The 18,058-nt window shown below is 43.3% G+C and overlaps 1 protein-coding gene across 3 annotated transcripts in view; it reads left to right on the top strand.

The window, feature by feature from the left end:
- The first annotated feature begins 1,652 nt into the window (after positions 1–1,652).
- DDAH1 (dimethylarginine dimethylaminohydrolase 1) overlaps positions 1,653–18,058 on the top strand; it is a 164,274-nt gene continuing 147,868 nt past the window's right edge. Inside the window, exon 1 of one of the 3 annotated variants that reach the window (XM_066376696.1) lies at positions 1,653–1,676. Coding sequence is in view for 1 of the 3 variants with exons in the window: in XM_066376693.1 (XP_066232790.1) it covers positions 2,738–3,040 (303 nt within the window). In the remaining 2 variants the exon portion in view is untranslated. Of the gene's footprint in view, positions 1,677–2,341; positions 2,365–2,563; positions 3,041–18,058 lie in introns of those variants that run through there. The other 2 variants (XM_066376694.1, XM_066376693.1) reach the window with 2 other exon arrangements.

Here is an 18,058-nt window from a genome sequence, read left to right as displayed (position 1 = left end):
TGTCTGATGATCCCACGCAGTGACTTCTGACGATAAGCTGGTGCAAATAGGGCAGCCCAGGTGCCCTTAAGTTTTGTTTCAGTAGAAAGGTTTGTTATTTTCCTTTTGGTCCCATTCTCCAGTGTCAGGATCAGAGCTGTCCTTCACTTAAGATCTGTAATTTTTGAAGGTGAGAAATGCCACATTATCTGGGTAAATTTAAGTTTTACTGCTGAAAGAGGAGAGAGAAAGCAAATCATATCTTCTCTGGGCTCAGCTGGGACAACTGTTCCACTGTCCTTGGATACATCTGTTCCTAGAAGCCCTTATTTCCCCAAAACTGTGATCAGAGTTCTAGCAAGAATTCTATGACCTGGTCCTTGGCACCAGACCACGAAGAAAGCAAATACAATATTTGTCAGTGTTAACAGAAGCCTAGCATCCGGAACAAAAGTTCTGCTGTAGTCTGTGCAGAGTCAGACCATACAGGAAGAATTGTTTCTTTTCTGGATACCATGAATTAAAAACTTTACTCGTATGTTTCAAAGGGAAGATGACCAGAATATTGAAGGGACTTAGAACCCAAATCACTAGTTACTTCTTGGTGGCTCAGGCTCAAGTCCTGGAAGGTGTCAGGATGGTGGGTGGGAGGAGAGTATCAGGCAGGATATCAGACCTGTCTTCAGACATGTGAATGTTAGCTTGTGAAAGACTACTAGTCTGTTAGGTAACGACAGGAGGCAGAACCCGAACCAGTGCGGTATAAGCTCAAAATGAAGACGTTTTTAACCATATTGCTCTTCACAAGTGTAATATATTTTCTAAGTAAGATTTTAAATGTTTAAGTAAGAATCCAATAACTGTCAAAGATGCTTTAGTTCTACTCCAAGAACATTGTGTGGGAAGTGAGATGAGAGGGTTTCTGAGGTCTCATTCAAATCTAATGTTCTATGATCTAATTACTCTTTAAATTAGAAATGTACTGCAAAGTGTAAGGAAAGCTTATTAACTGAGTGTATTTTGTAGTTACAACCTGGTTTTTGAAGTGGTATCCCTCCCCCTCACCCCCCAAAATGCAGAACCCATGGGTTATTTAATCTGCAATATATGAGAGGGGTAAATAGAAGTTTAGTACCATTAAGAAAGGAGCCTGACCAGGTGGTGGCGCAGAGGATAGAGCGTTGGACTAGGATGAGGAGGACCCAGGTTCGAAACCCTGAGATTGTTGGCTTGAGTGCGAGGTCATCCCGGTTGAGCACGGGCTCACCAGCTTGAGCGTGGGATCACAGACATGACCCCATGGTCGCTAGCTTGAGCCCAAGGTCGCTGGCTTGAGCAAGAGGTCACTCATTCTGCTGTAGCCCCCTGGTCAAGGCACATATGAGAAAGCAATCAGTGAGTAACAAGGTGCCGAAAAGAAGAATTGATGCTTCTCATCTCTCTCCCTTTCTGTCTGTCCCTATCTGTCCCTCTCTCTGACTCTCTCTCTGTCTCTGCCAAAAATTTAATAACAAAAAAAAAAAGAGGAAGGGAAAGGCACTCCCTGTGGGGTATGGTAAAAAAAAAAAAAAATGTTCAGCAGACACCACAGGAATTCTAGAGTTGCACAGGTGTGAGGGGAAGGTTAGGGAAGGGGAAGGAAACGCTCTCACTCAGTAACAAGGAATTGTGATGCTACGTGTCTGACACTGCACAAGGTGAGTACATGCCTTTTGTGGGGAAAGCACAGTTGGTCTTCGCCTTGCTGCCTCGGTGGCCCGGCAGACAAACATGCCAGGATCATACTGTTTGTGAGAGGTGATTGTCCTTGAAATACTGTTGCGTTTCTATGTCTCTTTTTCTCTTTGTGTTTCTTGGACTCTTCTTTCTCAAGGATGTGAAGAAATACAATTTTTAAAAATCTCGATTCTCGCCTGACCTGTGGTGGCGCAGTGGATAAAGCGTCAACCTGGAAACGCTGAGGTTGCCGGTTCAAAACCCTGGGCTTGCCTGGTCAAGGCACATATGGGAGTTGATGCTTCCTACTCCTCCCCCCTTCTCTCTCTCTCTCTCCTCCCCCTCTCTATAATGAATAAATAAAATCTTAAAAAAAAAATCTTGATTCTCAAGTGGGGTAAAGGGTCATTTGCAATGAAATTCAAAGTAATGTGGACTTAAGTGAAAAGACAGATTCTCACCCTAAGAACGTGGTAGGGAGGGGTGACCACGAGCTGGGCAACCCGAAAACAGTAGAGTTCCAAGTAGTTTCAAAGTATTTATCCCCAAGAGAATGATTCCACCATTTGCCGCCTGACCACCAGGAAGCCCTCCGGTTGCTTTGGCAAGATCACTGCCCTCTCCAAGTTCGCCTAGAGATGTGAGGTGTGCACCTGCGGCGGAATACAGGTAACGTCAGGACCGGCTCCGTGGACTGTTCGCCGCGGTGCCCCTCCCTGCGGCCCCCTCTCACGCGTAGCGCTCCCACGGTCGCCTCCCCCGGCCCCGCGTCCCGTGCGGCGCTCGCCGCCCCCGCAGCCCCTCGCCGCCGCAACCCCGGGAGTGCCGGGTGGGCGCGCGGGCCGCGCGGGCCGGCGCCCGGAGCTCTGGGCATGCTCAGTCGCGCGGGCAGGGCTCCGGGCGCGAGCGGGCTCCCGCACCACATTCATCGGCTGCCAAGGGAGCCGCCGGGCGCTAGCAGCTCGGAGCGCCCCGGCCGCCGGAGGACCTGCCGCCGCCCCCGCCGCCCCCGCCGGCCGCCGCCTCGCCCCCGCTCGGAGCCATGGCCGCGCTCGGCCACCCCGCCGCCTTCGGCCGGGCCAGCCACGCCGTGGTGCGGGCGCTGCCCGAGTCCCTCTGCCAGCACGCGCTCCGGCGCGCCAAGGGCGACGAGGTGGATTTCGCCCGCGCGGAGCGGCAGCACCAGCTCTACGTGGGCGTGCTGGGCAGTAAGCTGGGGCTGCAGGTGGTGACGCTGCCGGCCGACGAGAGCCTCCCGGACTGCGTGTTCGTGGAGGACGTGGCCGTGGTGTGCGAGGAGACGGCCCTCATCACTCGACCCGGGGCGCCGAGCCGGAGGAAGGAGGTAACTGCCAGCCGGGCGACGCGAGGGGCGCGGCCGGGGGCGCGGGGCCCTCCCCCGCCGCCGGAGCCGGAGTTGCCCGGGGCAGCGCGGCATCGGCCCCCGGGATAGTTCACAACTTCTCATTGGGGGCGAGGGTGTGTGTGAGCGAGTCAGAGAGAGGGAAGTTCATTGTTCACGCCTCCCTGCTGTCGGCGCGGCTTCGGTGCCTTGGAGGGGACCCGAATGAGCGTGGTGTGCGGACTGGGGCAGGTGGGTGGGCTGGGGAATCCATTTCACAAGCATTTTTATTTGTAAAGATTACAAAGCAGCAAAGACAATACAACTCAAAGTGTTTCTCAGCAAGCGAGGGCAGGGATGCTTCTCCCGGCGGGCGGGTGGAGGCTGGGCGACGACTCCGGGGGGCGGTGCGGGTGGGTGACACCGGACCCTCCAAGTCCTGCCTGGAGCTGGGAATAGCGCGGGCCAGATCAACTAACCTGGTGTCGGTGCCCACAGACCTCGGGCGTCCCAAGTTACTTTTCAGTGGTGAAGAGGGGTCCGCAGAAAGCGTCTGGCAAGTGCATGAATGAAAGGAGAGGGGTTTGTTGGTGAGCTGGGGTCAAATGTGAGATTGAAATTGGTAGGTTGAAAAGCTGTACCTAGCTTTCGATGTGTGTGCAGGTCTCTGTGTGTGTTTAATTAGAAATGGTTGTTTCACATATTCCATAAATTTATTCTCAATATTTTTGAATTTGTAACAATTAGAGCTTTTTGCATTCTCAAGGGATAGGGACTACTTTAAAATACTGCAGCTAGAGAAAATGGCTGTGATTGCTTTAAACACAAGGTAGTCTTGTAGGAAGAGATAAACAGAGTGAAATTGGATTTTTAAATGCCATCTGGCCTGGGATTCTTCTCGTTTCCCTCTGAGAGCCCAGGCTCAAGACTGTGTTGCTGTTGGCATCAAGTGGCATTGCACAAAGCTGGTAGTTTCTTTCGTATCTGGAGGTTTAAGGATTTTTTTTCTATTTTATCTTTATTCAATTCATCTTGCAAATGCCTCATAGAGCTTATTCTACACGTGCTCCCCTACTTGGTCATTAGAACCTTACATGTTCTGAGAGAATAAGCATATTCCATTTATTTCCCAATGAGATAATCAGCTTTTTTTTCACTCTACCTTAGCAGAAAACCGAAGGAGTAACAGATCTCATTCTCTTAGCTCATTTACCACCTCTGCCACACCCCTCCATCTTTGAGTCTGTGAGATGGACCCACTCTATTTTAACGTGATAAGCATGGAACTCTATTTGAATACTTTCTAACGTGTCCTAACCCATATGGAAGAGCTGTCATTTATACTTAAAAGAGTAAAATACAATAGATTTCAAAAACCCTTCCAAAATGGTGAGTGTAGTAGCATAGTGGTCCAGTTTCTTATTAAGAGACTGTCACATATTTAACCATTCATTTCATTTTATACCTATAATAAAACCTTCCAAATTGTTGGCTTCCTGATACAAAAGTGGGCAGTAATCTTTCTTCCCTGTCACATTTCTGAGGCACACATTTTAAATTGAGTTTACTCTTTTTTAAAAAAATTTTATTTATTTTTTACAGAGACAGTGAGTCAGAGAGAGGGATAAACAGGGACAGACAGACAGGAACGGAGAGATGAGAAGCATCAATCATTAGTTTTTCATTGCATGTTGCAACACCTTAGTTGTTCATTGACTGCTTTTCTCATATGTGCCTTGACCGCGGGCCTTCAGCAGACTGACTAACCCCTTGTTGGAGCCAGCAACCTTGGGCTCAAGCTGGTGGGCTTCTGCTTAAGCCAGATGAGTCCGCACTCAAGCTTGGCAACCTCGGGGTCTCGAACCTGGGTCTTCCGCATCCTAGTCCGATGCTCTATCCACTGCGCCACCTCCTGGTCAGGCTGAGTTTACTCTTGTATCAGCCTGGTGGTCCACTTCAAGAGGCCACATAGTGTAGTGGGTCAGAAAATCAGGCTGTATCTAATTTTTTTACCTTGGGGGAGTGTCTCCTGTCTCAGTTTTCTCACCTGTAAGTGGACATAATAGTACCCATTTCATAAAGTTGTTGTAACGAATTTATTAATCCACCTGAAATTTATAAAACAGGACATTTCATGAATGTTGGTTATTATTCAGATAGGGGGTCATGGAAGATTTTACTCCTTCTTGAGCAGTAAGATGTCTAAGTTACACTGATGTAATTTTGTGACATTTCCCCTCCCCAGGGTGAAGGGGAGTCATTTTCATGCCTTAGGTTCCATCGAAATCTGCTATGTAGCACTGCCACCCAGCTGAGTTTCCTGCTGGTGTGAAGTCTCTCCCTACAATGCATTTGCGATTGCACAGGCTCTGGATCACCAGAGTAACAGACCTCTAGCCAGGTCATTTTGGGTGGGGTGCTTCTGGAAAGCAAACCATACAGAGCAACTAGCTCTCTGAAATCTCTCAGAGCACCAGTCTCTGTCCTAGTTGATGTTAATAAATGCTTGTTGAGTGAATGAATAAACGAATGAATGAAAAACTAATTAGTTTATACCAACAAACTGATAATAATTACTTTAAGGTCTGTCTTGAATTGTTTTGTGTGTGTTTGTATGTGTGTGCATGTGACCAGCCTCCCTAAACATGAAGTTCCACAGCCAAGATATTATTTTAAAATTATTATCATGGATCCCCTTGCTTCATGTCTCCTCACTGTCCATTCCATTCTCCACAATGTGGCCAAGCTGGTCTTTCTAGAACTCAAATGTGATCCTGTCCCTCCTATGATTAAAAGTCTTGAGGGCCTGGAATGAACTTGACAAACTCATTAAGCTTTCTAGCTCCAGCTGCTCCTCTGACCCCACCCCAGGATCCTCAAGCTCACCACGGTATTGCTTTCCTGGGTATGCATTTCTCCTTTGCCTGGGACTCTCTTCCTCCTTCCTGTCCTCCAGTTTACCTGGTTGTACTCATGCTTCAGGTCTCAGCTTACTTTACCTTTAATATTATTAACTAATCTTTACTGGATGCTTGCCATTTGCCAGACATCCTGCCAGATTTATGACATGTATTTCAATGAATGCTCACATCAACCCTTTAAGCTCAATGTAGCAGTATCCCTATTTTAAAGTTGATGAAACTGAGGGTTAAAGAGATTTAATAAATTGGCCAAGGTTATAGATTGAAACTAGGATTTGAATCAGGTTTGCAGGACTCTAAAAGCTCTAGTCCCAACCACTGTAATATTAGACATCACTTTCCCAAAGATAGGATTTGCTCTCCTTTTATGGGCAACTATAACCCTCTGTTCTCCCTTTTGTGGTACTTATTATACCACATGGTAATTGACTGTTTACCTTTCTATATCCCCCCACTATTATGAAAATTTTTAGGGCAGGGGTCATATCTGTATTGTTCAACATTTTATCCACAAAGCCTTGCACACACTAGTTGTGCAACAAATATGTTTTTGAACAAAAGTGTTTATGATTTTATTTTATTTTTATTTTTTATTAATTTTAATGGGGTGACATTGATAAATCAGGGTACATATGTTCAGAAAAGACATCTCTAGGTTATTTTAACATTTGATTATGCTGCATTCCCATCACTCAAAGTCCAATTGTCTTCCGTCACCTTCTAACTGGTTTTCTTTGTGCCCCTCCCCTCCCCCAACCCCCTCCCACTCCTCCCCCCACCCCGTAACCCCCACACTCTTGTCCATGTCTCTGAGTCTCATTTTTATGTCCCACCTATGTATGGAATCATATAGTTCTTAGTTTTTTCTGGTTTACTTTTTTCGCTCACCATATTATGACCTATTGGTGCTTTGCAAACATCCCCAGTCAGTAGGGTCCCAAAAATTTCATTACAAGTATAGGATTTTCTCTCCCTTTCCCTGTCTCTGACTCTTGTTGTTGTTTTTGTTTGTTTTTATAAAATTCCTGAAAAGTCCCTTCTTAATCAAAACATGTTATATTTAATGACTTGTCTTCCTTGGAAGAGAGGACTGCGAACAGAACTCAAGAAAGTAATCCTCCTGTAAAAGCTCTGTGCTTGCCCCAGTGAGGCCTCTTGTGCTTAATGAAACACAGACCCTGTCTGCAGGAAGCTTAAATCTTAGTGAAGAAACTATCTATACAGAAAGTCAGCAAGTGTTCATTGTCTAATAACTGTATCTTCAGAAATATGAATATTTTAGTATGTTTAGTACTTGGAAACAAACACATTTGCCTTGATAAGGCAATCATATTTTAAATGAATTCAACATTTTAGAGGGAAAAAAAGTCAACTTCTAAATGTTGAAGTCCTGTAAACAAATATGTAAATGCTGAAGTAAGGTAAGTGACAGGATGTGAGGATTGGGTTATCTTTTAACTAAGAATTGGGATTGATCGTACCAGCCTGAAGCACGACATCCAAAAAGTGAGGCTATGCATTGAAAGTGTATCTCGCCCTCCTAATTCTGCTCTTGTACCTGACTACCCAGTGCCCTTCTGTAGAGGCAACTACTAATACCACTTTTTTTCCTTCTAAAAGGTTTTTAGTGCCTAATAAATGATTAGCTCACAAAGCTTACTCAAGCAAAATTGTGAAATATATCCCATGCCCCTTCGCCCTTCTTTCGCAACCCTCTTATCCACTCCCACATACCAAAAGTTAGAGTGTCGGATAGTATGTCTAGGAAAATATTATACAAACTCATTCTCACAAAGTGGTAGTGGGTTTAATTATTCTTTCCCAGAGCATTTGCATTGTTAGGGCCCACTTTAAGAAGAAAGCAATGCTTAGTAGTAGGTAATTAATCCTCAAAGTAGAATTAGACATGGAGGGATGCAGAGGGGATAAATGGAAGGGGTGAGTAACACATATTTACATAAAAAATTCTCCTATTGGGGCACTTAACTATTCAGACCTACATATTTTAGTCCTGGGTTTGTTCTTCGGTTAGAAAGCATAATTATGCTGATCCCAGGAGCAAGGTAAGCATCAAGATCATGTTTATTGACTAATTAACATGTACCACATTGTGTGTGTGTGTGTGTGTGTGTGTGTGTGTGTGTGTGTGAATCCCAAAAGGTAGTATTATTATTAGATCTATTTAAAAGATACGGAAACTGAGAGTCAGGTAACTAAAGTTAAGTAACTTTTCCAAGGTCACACATAGTTAATAAGTGGCAAAACTGAGGTTTTCAGGAGAATGTCAAGGTCATTTTTGCTTCAAGTGCTTGTTCCCAGTTGTGGTTAATCATAACAGAATGCTAAGTCAATACATAGTAACTAACTGAATCCCATTTCACACACTAAGAATACGTCATCTAACTTGGATATTAACTAAGTGAATTATTTTATTTCCCTTCTCTCATAAACTAGAGTAAGTTGTATTCATTTTAGTTAGAAATAATAATTCAGTCATTTACATGAATGCCCCCAATTGTGTAGGCACAGTTGTGCATAGTTGTGTCTTACTAGCAGACTGGATGGCTGCTTTAAAAAATGCACATATTTCTTCAAACTTCTGTTTTACTGAAGGTGAGAAAACCACTGTAAACCATAATTAGGAATTACTTTCTCACCAGGATGGAAAGTGAATGTGCTGGAGGCACTTCTTGTGGCAGCAGATTAACGGTTCTTGATAAATTGTCACCTCCAACTGGTTAGAACAACTGCTCCCTTTCGATTTCTTTTTCAGCTCTTCTACATGGCCTTGGCGATAACCATTTGGAAATTGATGTGTTTTAGAAACTGGGATGCATCCAGTAATGTAATCTATTCTCATGCAGTTGATCTTAAAAGCCTTGAAATAAAGAACATGATGAGTAGGGAGTGACTTCTATTAGATACTATTAGTGAAAATGAGCTTTCTGCAGAGATTCCTAGAATCATTAGAGAATCATTATAAGACTAAGAAGGCAGGGACGGATCCCTTATAAGTCAGATATGCTAGAAAACTGCTTTTGTGTGTTTTTGAATTCTTAATATGCTCTGATTTCTTCAAAATTAGTTTTATTGTAATGGTAGGTATTCATCCAGGAATATAAACCACAACACCAAAAAATCTACTTAAGATTTTTGAACAAACAGATTTATTTTCCACTGTCTTTGCATCATAAGTAAATTATTCATGGCCTCTTATGAACCTCATTATGAATTTGAAGATGCATGTTTAAAAAGTGAGTGCTGGTTATTATTTACTTTATGGCATTTGATATTAAAATCTGTGACCACTTCAGAAAGCCTAGTTTTCTGATTGGAGAGCTAGATATGTGTTAGAGTTGGTTCCCCTAATCAAGAGGTATCATAATGAAAGATAAAATAACAAGTCTAAAAGCAGAGACAAAGGTTTCACATATATTCTTATACAGAACGCAGTCACAGTGCATTCATTGTTCACTCCAAGTAGTCAATAAATATTTATTTACCATAACTAAATCCCTGGTGTTCCATCAAAATGCTCCCTTGACCTTTGAAGTTGGCTTTCATTACTTTCCCAAACTAGTATTAGGTATTATATCTGTCAGAGTCCTTAGGCTCATTTCATAAGCAGGCACTTTTCATTGAAATGGATAAGCAGCAGTAATCTCAAACAACAAATTTCATTAGAAAATGCATGCATGTAATGCCATCCTACTTCATTTTGTCTTTGTCAAATAATTTAATATTTGAAGAGGTACATTGTCTTCCTGAAGCTGAGTGCTGAGTAAATCACCAGACTTTAGACTCCTGTTTCTAAATGTCTAGATCACCAAGCAAATATGACCAGAGAAATCAGCACAGCAGAGTATGAAGATATAAGTACAAACTATTACAAGGTGGGTTTATAAGGTTGCCAGCAAATTCATGTGGGCAAACATGACTTAGTTTGGCTTAACAAATTAAAGGAATACAACTAACTTTCAAGCATACTTTGTTTTGCAGCTGGATGAGCAGGCATATAGCGATAAGTTGTCATTCCAGTGAAGATGAATATATCAATATTTGCTTGATTTGAATATGTGTCAGTAATTAAACCTTTGCTTTCATTAAAAAGACTTTGCCTTGATTCCTTTGTTCTTATTTTGTTTAAGAAATATTACTGTTTTCTAATTTTCTGTGAGTGCCATGATTGCATTAAATTTGGATGTGCTTTTTGAAGGTGAAGGAGTAATAGTTATATCACTCATACATGTTAGTGCATTCAGCAACTGTCTACTACCTGCCAGACGCAGTGTTTGGTGCCGGGGAGATGTAAATGAATTAGATTGCACTGTTGCCCACAAGGACTCACAGTCAGGGAGGCAGACTGGTGGTAGACACAGAGCAAGGGGACTGGTTTTATGACAGAGTTCTGTCTGCTGCTGTGGAAACTCTAGGAGGTGTGTCTGACCCACACCAGAACTTCTCAGAAGGGAAGGCAGAGAGGGGCAGCCTTTAAAGATAGTGTTATGAGAAAGGATGAAGAATTAGTTTCATTATGGTAGGAAGGATGTAGGATTGAAGAAAGTCCTCCTGTACCCTCTCAGGTCTCTCAGAGTATTGGTTCCCAGTTCCAAGTTCACCAAGAGAACCACATCCTTAACGGTGTTTCTTGTTCTGGACCCAGAGGGATTTGGGGCCTAGCACACCCCATTTCTGACTGTATCCCATCTTTCCTCCTATCACATGCTCCATAAGGGTCTGGAACACCTTCCAGGATTCTTCACTAGCACAGTTTGGGAACTGTGTGACCAACCCTGGAGTGGACTCCAAGTTCAAGACTCATTTCTTAAGATTGTAGAATGTCATTTGACTGGGCAATAATATTTTCCCTTCACTTAAAATTTGTGTCAGATATATCTGGCATCTATAATATGTAGGTATACAGTTGACCTGTAAACTACATGGGGGTTAGGGGAACTGACTCCTGAGTGGTCTAAAATCCACGTGTAATTCTGGACTCTCCCCAAACCCAGTCATCCCTCAGTATCTGCAAGAGGTTGGTTCTAGGGAACCCATGGGTACCAAAATCCACAGATCCTTCAGTCCTTATATAAAAGGCATAGAACAATGCATATAATTGGCCCTCCACAAGTGCATATTCCAAACCATGGGTGGAAAATATTGGTCTGTGGTTGGTTGAATTCGATGGATGAGAAACCTGGGAATACAGAGTGCCAACTCTATATTTATTGGGGAAAAATATCCACATATAAATTGGCCTGCACAGTTCAAACCCATGTTGTTCAAGAGTCAACTCTATATAACATTATCTTGTCAATGGCCTCTCAATGGCAAGTAAGGGAAAACTATTTTCTATTGTATTTGATGTTGAAATGTGTTTTTCTTCACAAATCTCCATTTTGTCAGTAGACACTATTGAATCTCACATCTGTATAAATCAAGTGCAGCCTACACTGAGTGTGAATCTGTATTGGTGGGTTGCATTCTATACATGCTGCAGAAGGCAGCGTGGTAGGGATACAACACTGTTCTGGGACTTAGGGAACACTGGTTTTGATTCTTGTACTGATGTGATGTGACATGACATCCTTTCCAGCTTGGCGATGCTGTACTTTCTTTTTGGAATTCAGAGTGTGTTGCGGTGGGTGTGGAGGATGGGGAAGAAAAATAAGAAATGGGGGTTAATAGAAGGGGAAATGATAACACACATTCATGATGTGGGATTATGATTTAGTGAATAAAAAATATTGAATTTTATTCAACCTAAGATATTATACTTGTTCTACTTCATTAACTAGTCATATAAACTGTGCTTTGCTAATGATAATCCATTATGAAATGAAGTTGAATTTGCTAACTTTGTGTCAAAAGCTCTACTTACTCAACCAATTATAGAACATTTGATAAATAATTTTTCCAATAGAAAACTTTAAATAAAAGCTATTGATAAAGCATTATTCCTAGACTCACATAATTTCTACCATCATCCATCACTTTCATCAGTGTCTACTATTTGATGTTTCTGTGGTAAATGTGAATCAATGGCTCGGAGAAACTGAGCAAGTGCATACGAGATATGTGCTGTAAGTTGTGTTTTCTGTTCTAACTAAAAGTCTTGACTTGCCCAGGCTGTACTTTCTTATGAAGTTTCCATACATATCTGCTGATTTCAATTCCTGTTGCTAAAATTGAGTTTTATTTTCAAAGGTCAAATACTTTGACTTTAGTCTTCCAAAACTCCATAAAGTTGTGTTTCTGAATAAACACACAAAATTAAAAGACACCTATTTAAATGTAACCTTTCTATACTAAGCTGTGTACAGATTAAGACTGTGAACACTGTAAGATTTTGATATACTGTAATTACCTTTTAAAACTTGAAGATATGCGGCCCTGGCCGGTTGGCTCAGCGGTAGAGCGTCGGCCTAGCGTGCAGAGGACCCGGGGTTCGGTTCCCGGCCAGGGCACACAGGAGAAGCGCCCATTTGCTTCTCCACCCCTCCGCCGCGCCTTCCTCTCTGTCTCTCTCTTCCCCTCCCGCAGCCAAGGCTCCATTGGAGCAAAGACGGCCTGGCGCTGGGGATGGCTCTGTGGCCTCTGCCTCAGGCGCTAGAGTGGCTCTGGTCGCAACATGGCGACGGGCAGAGCATCGCCCCCTGGTGGGCAGAGCATCGCCCCTGGTGGGCGAGCCGGGTGGATCCCGGTCGGGCGCATGCGGGAGTCTGTCTGACTGTCTCTCCCTGTTTCCCGCTTCAGAAAAATGCAAAAAAAACCAAACAACAAAAAAAAAACTTGAAGATATGCTTGTGGTAAACATAGACATTTTAGCCTGAAATGATTAAGAAAACCTGGAATTAGTTAATTAAATAATCTTGGTACAATACCAAGATAATAATAGGGAAAAAAACACATCCATTTTATTCTCTTAGTTATGTCTTTTAGTCATAAAGTAACCATCATTTTATGAAGAAAGAATAATACAACTATAATTTGGCTTTGGGTCATATTTTAAGCCATTTGTGATATAAACATATTTTCCATTTCAAGAGTTTTTGTGGAGAAATTTAAACCTAGTGCTTTATTTTGAGATACTCAAGCCATTTTTGCTCTTGCTTTTGGTATTCTTGTAACTTTCTGTGTGCCATCTTCACTTTCCTCAGGGGTCCTGACTTTCCAGCTTCCCTTTTTCTGAAAAAGTGGTGAGAGAAAGAGGGGCCCTACTCTAAAAAAAGTACTGATTTAAAAATTTTTTTGTTTCCCATATTACTCTCAAATTAAATCTCCACTAATCTCCAAGCTTCGCAAGCCGTCCCAAATATGTAAGCAGTGTAACTAGATAGAGCACAGCTTTAAGACAAAGCTTTTTGTACAGTTGTGTGTCTCTGTGTGTTTTCAGGTTGTCCACTATAATGAGGTCACAATATCAATATAGTGGCTCACTAGCTCATTTACTTTTTTTTTTTTTTCATTTTTCCGAAGCTGGAAACGGGGAGGCAGGCAGACAGACTCCCGCATGTGCCCCACCGGGATCTACCCGGCACGCCCACCAGGAGGCGATGTTCTGCCCCTCTGGGGCATCTATCTGCTGCATCCAAAGCCATTCTAGCGCCTGAGGCAGAGGCCACAGAGCCATCCCCAGCGCCCAGGCCATCTTTGCTCCAATGGAGCCTCGGCTGCGGGAGGGGAAGAGAGAGACAGAGAGGAAGGAGAGGGGGAGGGGTGGAGAAGCAGATGGGCGCTTCTCCTGTGTGCCCTGGCCGGGAATCGAACTTGGGACTCCTGCACGCCAGGCTGATGCTCTACCGCTGAGCCAACCGGCCAGGGGCTCATTTACTTTTTTTTTTTTTTTTTTGTATTTTTCTGAAGCTGGAAACGGGGAGAGACAGTCAGACAGACTCCCGCATGCGCCCGACCGGGATCCACCCGGCACGCCCACCAGGGGCGATGCTCTGCCCCTCCGGGGGCGTCGCTCTATTGCGACCAGAGCCACTCTAGCGCCTGGGGCAGAGGCCAAGGAGCCATTCCCAGCGCCCGGGCCGTCTTTGCTCCAATGGAGCCTTGGCTGCGGGAGGGGAAGAGAGAGACAGAGAGGAAGGAGGGGGGAGTGGGGGGTGGAGAAGCAAATGGGCGCTTCTCCTATGTGCCCTGGCCGGGAATCGAACCCGGGTCCCCCGCACGCCAGGCCGACGCTCTACCGCTTCATTTATTGTAATAGAATCAATAGAAAATGTCTGAATATAAGGCAACATAGTTGGGTCAGTATTGTTTCATAAAATTTTTTTTTAATTGTACAACTTGAGTTTGTATATGTACTGATTAGGTATATAAAAATGTTTCTTACTCCTGGTTAAGAAAATAACTGGCCTTATTGGTGGTGGCATAGTGGATGGAGTGTTGCCCTGAGATGTGCTGAGGTCCCAGATTCAAAACCCCGAGGTTGCTGGTTTGGGAATGGGCTCCTCCGGCTTGGGCATGGATTTGCCAGCTTGAGCACAAGGTCACCAGCTTGAGCACAGGATCATCAACATGTTCCCAAGGTCACTGGCTTAAGCCCAAGGTTGCCAGCTTGAGCAAGGGGCCACTGACTCAGCTGGAGCCCCCCGGTTAAGGTACATATGAGAAGCAACCAGTGAACAACTAAAGTGACGCAAGTGTAAATTGATGCTTCTCGTCTCTCTCCTTTCTTGTCTCTTTCTCTCAAGAGAAGAAAAAAAGAAAGAAAAAGAACTGTGAAAATCCACTGTATCTCCTTTTAAACAGATTGTCACTCAGACTCTTTGTAGAAATTCTAGGGTGCCATGCCTGTTTCCCAGGGCATTCTGGGAATCTTGGCCAGAATTGCAAATGTTTCTTTATGCATATCAACTCACACTTGAATTCTACTCTTACAGTGATGATGTCCTGGCTGTTTAGACCCTTGTCCATCCAGCAAAAATAAATAAATAAATAAATAAATAAATGAGAAGGAAGATTGTGGACTTCACCATTTGCTAGAAGATTCTACCTCTTCTTCTTTGATGACATTCTAGACCAGTTAAAGGAAAGTTACATTGGTTAAAACAGGAAAGCATGGTTTTCATCTGAACTTGTATCTTGTTTGTTTGTGAGTAGATCCAGTGGTGGCAGCACACCCTAAATCCCTAGTGTTAGGAGGGATTGTGCTCATATCTTCCTACCAGCAGCTCAAGATCCGAAGTCAGAATTTGGCTGTGAACACTCTTGGAATAGGGATGGAAACGCAGAACATGTTTTTTGTTGTTGTCCAAAGAATCCCAGCATGTGCCAAAACACAGAATGTGCTAACACAATTATAACGTTCATGTCATTTTACGACCACTGCCTAAAGGAAGAGACTTTGAAAACACTGTTTTTACCAATTTTGCTTCACACTTCTCCAATAGGTGAAAACTAAATAGGTGAAAACCCACCTTTAAGCCTTTATGAAAGAATGTCCAAAGGCAATTTCATTTTCTTCCCCAGGTAACCTATTTCAGCAAATGTTTGATGGTGATGGTGCTCACTAACTAGAGGCATTTGGACTGATGCACAAGTTGTGGCTCATTCTGACACTGGTTAGTAATGAGTGGGTCTGTGACGACAGGGAAACAGAGCATCCGACTTTCAATGGTAAACCCTCCCTCTCTCAGCTGAGCAGCCCACTACTGAGAGGGGAGTGTACTCCCTCACACATGCTTTTTTGTCCCCCCGCTAAAGGAGTGCTTGATAAGAGACAATAATTATAGAGGCAGACGTGTGGCTGTGCCTGGAGAAATTGTGTGTTTGTAGGAAAAGGGCTTGGAATTGTACATCTTGGAGGAAAGAATGGGTAGTGCTGTGGTCATGTTTATGTCTGCATTTTCTTTGTGAGCACTGAGCTGGATACCTGAAGCCTCTGAATGGCCTGCCAGAAAAGTGAGGATTAGTGTTGCTTCTGAACTGGACTCTGGAGAGAAGCTCCTTGAGGAGGGGGAAGAGGAGTAGGGATTTGAACTGGAATATTTTCTTGAAAGTAAATGCAGGGAAACATACAAAATATAGCTCACTGGCCTCTGCGTGGCTGAACACTCCATTACAATTCGGTATATGCTCCCTGAAACACTCTCCTGCCCTGGATCAGCCTAATGACTGGAGTTCTGCAAATGTAACAGCTAGTATCCCTTGGCCTGTTTTACACACCACACACACACACACACACACACACACACACACACACACAGAATTTATACTCATTCAGGTTTGGATAAAATCAGTTTTCTCACAAAACCTTCCTTGTAAATAACATGGTCATCAAAAATGGTTAGAGGGATTTTTGAGTTACATTATTTTGGTGGACCGCTAGCCAGGAGAAATATATTTCTAAGGGAATTCTCCTTATTCACTGGCTCCTTCAGTCTGTGATCACCTCCATGCAGCCCTCCCTCCCTTTTCCTTTCAGCTTTCTCTGGAATTGACAATGAAGGAGAGAGAGCATATGCAGTTGCTGGAGCTTGACTTCTCTCTTGTCCAGTGTTTCTGTAACACTGTGAATTTGTCCTCATATTCTGGGTCTGGATTGTGACAGTCAAATTATATCTTTCAGCTCAATAGTGAATCATAAAGTCAGCCTGGTGGGTCATTCCACTTTTTGTTGTTTTGTAGATGAACTAGAATCAAATTGAAGAATGCATGCATTACCTATAAGACAGCCAGGTTTTATTTTCATGTAACCTCTGTCTTATTTATACACATGCATGCATATTCATATTCCCTTGTGTATTGTAGATTCTAATGCAAAGTGGGTCACTACCTTTGAAATCTTCTTATCTAGGAGACAAAGACAAAACTTAAATAAATGCTATTATTTTAGCTTTTGTTTACAATCATGGCTGTTTGCAGCAACAGTTCAATTTTGGTGTGTGTCAGAGGCACTTGACTTTCATTGAGCAAATGGACATTTCGGTCTCAGGCACTCCTCTTCTTACCTAGTAGGAAGGTAAAGCCTCTCAAATAAATGCAGCAAAATTCAGGAAGTGGAGAGGAAGAGAAGAAAAGCAAACAGTGCAAAGGTAGTGAAAAATAAGTGGAAAGTCTTAGGCTCTTCTCAGTGAATAGGCATTTTCAAATATCAAGGACACCCTCACATAAATGCTATAGAGTAGTTATGTTACATAGAAGTGGTATCTTCCTTTGTAAATCAAATTATGATGTATTATTACAGCCCAGGATGACAGGTGTTCAGAAAGCACACCTCTTATTAAAAGGGCCACATTTTCATTTTTTTCTTATTAAAAGAGCCTAGAACATTTTCATGTTTTGTTGACCCCAGCCTCATTTCTATTGATTCTGCTTTCCGCTGCTCCCCATTGTCTACCAACCTGCATCCAATTCAGCTTGCTGCATTTTCCAAATCCACAGTCACTGGAGGTACCCCATTATATTGGGTATTTCAACCATCATCATCCCCAGCATGCCTACCTCTCTCACAGAGCCTGGTATCTAGAGACACATGCCTCTAGTCTAGACTGACTCAGGAAGCAGACCAACTCCTGTTTTGTTTTGTTTTTTAATTTTTTTATTTATAGGTTTAAATTATTTTATTTATTTATTCATTTTAGAGGAGAGAGAGAGAAAGAGAGAGAGAGAGAGAGAGAGAGAGAGACGGGGGGAGGAGCAGGAAGCATCAACTCCCGAATGTGCCTTGACCGGGCAAGCCCAGGGCTTCGAACCGGCGACCTCAGCAGTCCAGGTCGACGCTTTATCCACTGCGCCACCACAGGTCAGGCCAACTCCTGTTCTTACACCCCTTGAGCTGTACTTTCTCCTCCTCTATGTGACTAAAGGATGGAAGAGGACAACTGTGGATTCAAGTTGTGGTTCCACTGCTTATTACCTGTGTGGTCTTGAGCTTCAGTTTCATCATCTGTAAAAATTGATGTGGTTCTGACTACCCTATTCCTTTATTATGGTTATTGGATGCATTAAATATGTTACATTCCATGCAAGAGTAGCTCTTCTATTGGTGGTCAGCCCTCCTCATTCTACTAGTACCTGCTTTCTGTTTTTCTAGAGAGTAATCATTCAAATCTTTAAGGATTGAGGTTGTGCTTTTTTCTTGCACTTC

Source organism: Saccopteryx leptura, chromosome 3 (assembly GCF_036850995.1).
Source record: "Saccopteryx leptura isolate mSacLep1 chromosome 3, mSacLep1_pri_phased_curated, whole genome shotgun sequence".
In the NCBI taxonomy this organism is placed as follows: Eukaryota; Metazoa; Chordata; class Mammalia; order Chiroptera; family Emballonuridae; genus Saccopteryx; species Saccopteryx leptura.
Note: the sequence above shows the minus strand (reverse complement) of the source record. Positions and strands in the feature narration are given on the sequence as shown.